A 6,760-nucleotide genomic window follows, 5' to 3' on the forward strand; every position below is an offset into this window, starting at 1 on the left:
TTTAACCAGCTAGATTCAAATCAAGTGGTGATCGTGTGATGGTCGCGAATACGGACGGTCACGATAAAGCACCCACCCCCTCTCATTCCATCGAATATATCAATTCCACGGTGGCTATTTGATTATTTGCCTATTTGTTCGGTTGTTCGATAATATAAAGTTTAAAGTTTCCTGTTTATTTATATTTTTTATGTTAGTTTTGAAAACTTTTCTCTTGCGAAATAATTAGATAATAACTTCTAGTTAACAGAATCTGGAGGATTGTGTGTGTTAACTAGAAGTCTTCATAATTATATAATTATTTAGCAATTAAAAAGATTACTGAATTTTATTATTTGTTATGTTGCGATTTCGCATTTTCTATTTGTGATTTTTTATTTTTTATAGTTATTATGAGACTATTAGATAATTAAAATAATATAAAAGTTCCTAATCTTGCAAGTTTAAAGCAGAAGGTTTGTATCGATTAACGTGCTATAATTTTGATTGTAATTTTGTAATCTTCCATCCGTAAAATCAACTTTTACGGATTTTATCGCGGTATATTATCATTTTAGTTTAGAGTCCGAAACGTCGGGATAAACTAAAATGATAATATACCGCGATAAAATCCGTAAAAGTTGTTTCATTTGTAATGTGTAATATTCGCGTAAACCTAAGAAACCAATTTTGTAATCTTTTCACTTGCGAGATAATTATATTAAAATAAAAAGTGATAACAGGATTTTGTTAACTTCTTTCTTCTTCTTCTTGGACTAAGACTGATTTTTGTAAGATTATATTAAGAATATAAAAGTACCTAATATCGAACGTTTAAAATAGGTTTGTATCGATTAACGCTTTTAAACGCGATTAATTCGCGGAAACGCAAATTCACCAAAGTCTAATTTTTAGTTTTAATAATTATATGTATAAGTTACCTGTTGTTGTGTAGTTTTGTATATTCTATTGTGAGATTATTACTAGTTAACTAGCTGTATTAAGTGTCCTTTTTTGAGTTAATTACGTTCCTGGGGATTATTAAAAAAATTCAACAATTTTCACTGCCTTTTTATTACCTATTTCTTAAATGTATGAGGAAGCGGAGCAAAATATATATTTGAGTTGTATGAAACACTAACCAACTTACACTTGATATCAGTAATATTATATATGGCTTCAGTTTGCTTAATTTCGTTCTCATATATCACAAATATATTAAGATATGAAGATTTCATAGGCGTTTCAAAAACATCATTTCTTAAGTTTTCAATTCGATTTCCAATAATCAGAATATGTCCCTCGTTACAAGTAGCGGAACGCAATTCAACAAGGTGGTTGTTATTAGTCAAAAACCACTTATCTCCATTATCAGTTGAGAGGATAAAGGATTCTAGTTGAATAACTGTCTTAAGTTTACTTCCATATTTGTAACTCTTTATCGTAGGGTAGTTATGATTAGTATCGTTTATTAAGTTCTCTACTTCAATGTTATATTGTCTCTCTAATAATCTATTAGCAATTTGCTGAAGTGGCTGATTTCCTTTTCTGATCATTCTCTTTATTAAACTCAATTTATTTTCAAAAGGATAAGCGTTAAAGCTCTGCAAGGTTCCAAATCTCTTCACTTCTTCTACTACGTGTATTAAATTGTGAACATTGCTTGTAATGTACTCTTGGCCATAAAACTTGCCATAATTGTCAACAAACTGCTTTAACATTATTTCTGCAACTGGTAGAAGTTGAAAATGTGTCTCGCTTGTACAAATAGTTACAGTTGAGAAAAAGAGCAGAAAATGGTGATATGCTGCATTATCTAAGACATCCTTTAATATCACATAACTTAAATAGAGCAAAAATGTACGGAACTCGGAACCTTTCCAATGTGACAAGTCTTTAAGGCTTCTAACACTCCTGTGTATTTCCTTTGGCATCTGACAGCATAGTAAAAATTGAGAAACTTTTTCTATTACATTTGTAGGCCATTTTGTAATCAGAGTTCCGAAATTTCCATCTCTCCAGCCAATTAATAACCGTTTCATAATACCCAAATCAATAATATGTAGAGAGTCTCCTACTGGAAATTGTTCAATCATATCTATTGGTAATGCTAGTAAAGGAGAATCGTACTTGTGGTGACATCCATATTTCTTAGAACGAAAGTCCGCGTCATTTCTTCGTGGGCAATCAGTCTTTGGAAAGAAGACCGTGTGCGATTTATGACTATACTCGCCGACCACTGTACATTTCAAGCAACCATGTTTAGCATTAAAGTTGCATACCCCTGTAAAATATAAATATAGTCAGTGATCAAGAGTTTAATATAATTGACTTTTATTTAAATTACTACCACTAAGCGAAAACCTCTCACTCTCTACATTCCGGTTGCTTTTCCAGAACAGAATCGGTTTTATAATCATAATTATGATAGACAGCGCTTGCCACCTCTCGGCCATCTGAGCCGGTTACGCCTACGCCAATATTACGCCTAAATTTCCGGCCGATTTTGACCGGGATGACTGTTTCAGGTTTCAATAAAACATTACTTAAAATCTTAAAAAGTTAATTGGAACCTAACCTAACCTAACAGGAAATGTTAAATTACATAATTATTCGGACACACACACCTTTAACCAAGGCTCTCGCTGGTGAGTCGCATATGAAGGCTCTGACTTTAACTTCGATCAATGTATCGACCCCGTCTTCCGATGCAATTTTCAAATGATTAGACATTAATTCTTGTAATTCACTTACAAAAGGATGAAAAAATGCGGATACATTTGATGGTTTACTCGTTCCTTCATAAATACCCACAACAAAAGGGGGTACATTTGGTTTTTCGTGGATGTTACATAATATTGGCCACACTTGATGCTTAGAGCTGTTGAACAATGGTAGTCCGTCAATATTCACATTTAGCGAAATGGATTTCGGTTTATCATTTAGGTATTGTAAAATAGTCTTTAAACATTCAATGAGACCATTATTCCAGTAACGACCATCATCGATAACAATTATTTGTATTTCTTTTTTACTTTTTAAAAGCGTCCTTGGGTCTAAAGGGACTATGCAGGGCATTCTTTTGTTCAGAATTACATTTAATTGTTTTAATGCAACTTGTGTAATATTGAAATCTATAGCCCACTTTTTATAATGGTCTCTGAAGTCATCATTTTTGGTTGAAGTGTCTATTTTATCAACATTATCTTCGTTTTCGGACGATGAATAACTGTCGTCATCTTCGGAAAATAAACAAGAGTCCTCAACTTCGGCAAAAGAACTGCAAGGTATAATCGTAGAATTTTGGTTAAATTGATTGGTAAATCTTGCATTTAAATGTGATACGGAACCCTTTCTATTTTCCGCACTCCCAGCTTGAGCTCTATCACTTTGTATTAAAGTACGTGATTGAAGCGAATTATAATTGTTTTTAACTTTTCTTTTGAATCCACCACTTCTTTTAACACTATTCCACTTTTTAAGATCCATATTTTGAACCTAAATAAATATAATAAATACGATTTCAATATGGTGGAAGTGGTATACAGGGTTATTATAAAACTTTAATACGACTATTAATTAAAAAGCAGTCGTGTAATCATGTTTGCGATACTTTAGGTTGTATAGAGGTCGTTCGTAATACTAATATACGAATTATATGTAATGGTTACAAAAACTACGTTTAAACAATAATTATCCGTTTAGCAGTCGTATAAAAAGTAATTATATGACTAAATTGACAGTACTATAACGTTTATACTATTGTAAGAGTTTGGTACAGGAGATAAATGATACTCGACTGTAGGATCAGAAATGAGTGATTTATTTACAAAACTTACGGCTATATATACAAAATTTGGTTAGTGAGAGTGAGACAATATAATATACAAAGATAGAGACAAAACATATCACATATGAAAAAGACAAAAATTGAGAGGGGAATACATATTACAAAAGAGACAAAAATTGAGAGGGAAGATTAAACACAGTGTGAAAGAGATAAAAACTGAGAGGGGAGATCTCGAGAGGGACACGTGTGAGCGAGATGAAATCTGCGAGAGAAGACATGTAAGTGCCTGAACCTCAGCAGATTTACACCCGAAGAAATGTTACCACAGTACCCCCCTTCAAGTGAAACGTACGGATGGCTTACTTATGCGGCCGGATCTCGTTACTCGAACTTGCGGTGATGACGGCAGGCCGGGCGCGGGCGCGCGGTCACTCTCGCGACGCAGCGGGCTGGCGGGCACGTCGGGCGCAGGGCTCGGCGGGGTAGGGCTCGGCTCCTCCTCTTCATCTTCCTCTTCGTGACAGATGTATGCTGGTTTTAGTCTGTCCAGCGATACAACTGTGACTCGGTTGGGCAGCTGGATCTTGTAATATTTTTCGTGTCGTTGTAGTACCGGATACGGTCCGTCGTAGGGCGGTGTGAGCGGCGGCCTGACGGTGTCGTTTCTCACGAACACATGCGTACACTTTTGTAAGTTTTTGTGTACGAAGGGTCGACACGACGATCGCACGGTGTTCTGTGCCGGAGATAGCGTTGCCATGATTTCGGTAAGGCAACGCACGTAGTCAGCTTCTTGTATTTTCGGCTTCGATGGCATGAAGAAGTCTGCAGGTACTCGTAGCGGTGCGCCGTAGGTGAGTAGTGCGGGACTAGTGTTGCTGTCTCCGCGCAGAGCGGTGCGGAGTCCCAGTAGTACTGTCGGTAGTTCCTCGCTCCACCGCTTGGCGGCGCCACGTGCTACTAGCGCGGCTTTTAGAGTGCGATGCCAGCGCTCGATTTTCCCGTTTGCTTGCGGATGAAATGCGGTAGTATGGATGCGTTTAATTCCCAGTTTCTTCGTTAGCTCGTTAAATAGTGAGGATTCAAACTGTCTGCCTTGATCTGTAGATATTCGTAGGGGGCAGCCGAATCTCGATATCCACGCTTCGTAGAGAGCTTTTGCGACGGTCTCCGCTGTAATTTCGTATACTGGAACGGCTTCCGGCCACTTTGTAAATCTGTCGATCATCGTTACTATGTAGCGGTAGTCGTGCGATGGTCGGAGTGGTCCGACTATGTCCATATGCAGATGTTCAAAACGTTCTGACGGCGGGAAACTCGCTAGTGGCGTCACTGTGTGTCTCTGAATTTTCGCTCGTTGACAATCGATGCAGCTTCTACTCCACGTAGTTACATCTTTATTCATCGAGGGCCAAAAGTACTTCGATGAAACTAGTTTTCTTGTCGCTCGTACCCCTGGGTGACACAAGTTGTGTTGCGATTTGAAAGCTTCGTGTCGATGCGCCGGCGGCAGGTAAGGGCGAGGCGATGATGATGAATACTCGCAGGTGATCGGTCGATTGCCATTGGGGGCGGCGATATCGACGAACTTGAGATTCACTTGCTGTCTTAGCTTTTTTAGTTCTGCGTCGTGCTGCTGGTCGCTCGCTATTTGATTGTAGTCGAGGTTCGACGGCACGTCGATCTCTTCTATGCGGGAAAGAGCGTCGGCCACAGGGTTGTTCTCACCTTGGACGTAGATAATCTTCGTGCAGAACTGACTGATGAAATTGAGTTGTCTTTCTCTTCTAGGTGTGTCGCTGCTGCTGGCCGGTCTCGACAGGGCGAAAGATAGCGGCTTGTGGTCGGTGTGCACGGTGACGTTGCAGCCTTCTATGAGTCGACGAAAATGTTTAACAGCTGTGTAGATCGCTAGTAACTCACGATCGTACACACTGTATCGGCGTTGAGTGTCGCTGAGAGCTCGCGAGAAGAATGCGAGCGGTTTCCACACGTTGTTTACACGCTGCTGCAATACTGCACCCATGCTGTGGTCCGAGGCATCTGTGGCTATGCTTAGAGGTGCGCCGGCGATAGGATGAGACAGAGATGTCGCTTCTAAGATGCTTTTACGGCAATCGTAGAAAGCTTGCTCGGCCTCCGGCGTCCACTCAATGGTAGTGTTGTCTCGCTTCCTCTTGTTGTGAAGATACGTGTTTAGTAGTCTCTGTCGCTCGGCTTGTTTCGGTAAACAATCTCTGTAGAAATTAATTATGCCGAGAAATCTTCTTAATTCGAGTATAGTCTTCGGTTTTGGGTAGTTTGATATAACTTCGACTCGATCTGTTGTAGGTTTGATGCCTTGCGATGAAACTTCGTAGCCCAGAAAGTTGATTGTTGTCTTCGCAAACTCGCATTTTTCGACGTTTAGTGTTACGCCGTACTTGTTTAGGCGCTCGAGTACGTCATGTAATTGTTGTTTGTGTTTCTCTTCGTCTTCGCTGCACAACAAGATATCGTCGACAAACGCGAAACATCCTTCGACGCCGCGGAGAACTTCATGTATAAATCGTTGAAAAGTTTGACTCGCGTTCCGCAGTCCAAAGGTCATACAGTTGAATTCGAAAAGACCGAATGGAGTAATAATGGCGGTCTTCTCGGCGTCTTCTTTGGCGATCGGGATCCAATAGTATGCCATTTTGATATCGATCTTGCTGAATATTGTCTTGTTGTGAAGTACATAGGTGAAATCTTGAATTCTCGGAGTCGGATATCTGTCTGGCAGTGTTACAGCATTGAGACGGCGATAATCGCCGCACACTCGAAGGCTTCCGTCTTTTTTCGTGACGACATGAAGTGGACTGGCCCACGGGCTTTTAGACGGGCGGCATATGCCCATCTCCATCAGTCGCTCGAACTCTTGTTTCGCCGCTTTATACTTTTCGGGCGGCAGAGGGCGCGCGCGCGCGAATAGTGGCGCGCCGGTCGTCTCGATGTGATGAGTGACGTTGT

At 39.9% G+C, this 6,760-nt stretch overlaps 1 protein-coding gene across 1 annotated transcript; it reads right to left on the minus strand.

The window, feature by feature from the left end:
- Positions 1 to 1,058: 1,058 nt before the first annotated feature.
- On the minus strand, positions 1,059 to 3,603 carry LOC121737423. The gene is made up of 2 exons (XM_042129100.1): positions 2,607 to 3,603; positions 1,059 to 2,263 (listed from the first exon to the last, which is right to left on the minus strand). Exons 1-2 carry the CDS (start codon positions 3,466 to 3,468, stop codon positions 1,059 to 1,061), a joined length of 2,067 nt encoding a protein of 688 aa, XP_041985034.1. The 5' UTR covers positions 3,469 to 3,603.
- Positions 3,604 to 6,760: the final 3,157 nt, after the last annotated feature.

Source organism: Aricia agestis, chromosome 20 (genome assembly GCF_905147365.1).
Source record: "Aricia agestis chromosome 20, ilAriAges1.1, whole genome shotgun sequence".
In the NCBI taxonomy this organism is placed as follows: Eukaryota; Metazoa; Arthropoda; class Insecta; order Lepidoptera; family Lycaenidae; genus Aricia; species Aricia agestis.

Bases quoted from the DNA above. Each gene is read 5' to 3' on its own strand.
- LOC121737423 (XM_042129100.1), bottom strand. From the start codon at position 3,468: ATGGATCTTAAAAAGTGGAATAGTGTTAAAAGAAGTGGTGGATTCAAA. The intron at 2,264-2,606 runs GTGTGTGTGTCC...TATATTTTACAG, and splicing joins AGCGAGAGCCTTGGTTAAAG to GGGTATGCAACTTTAATGCT.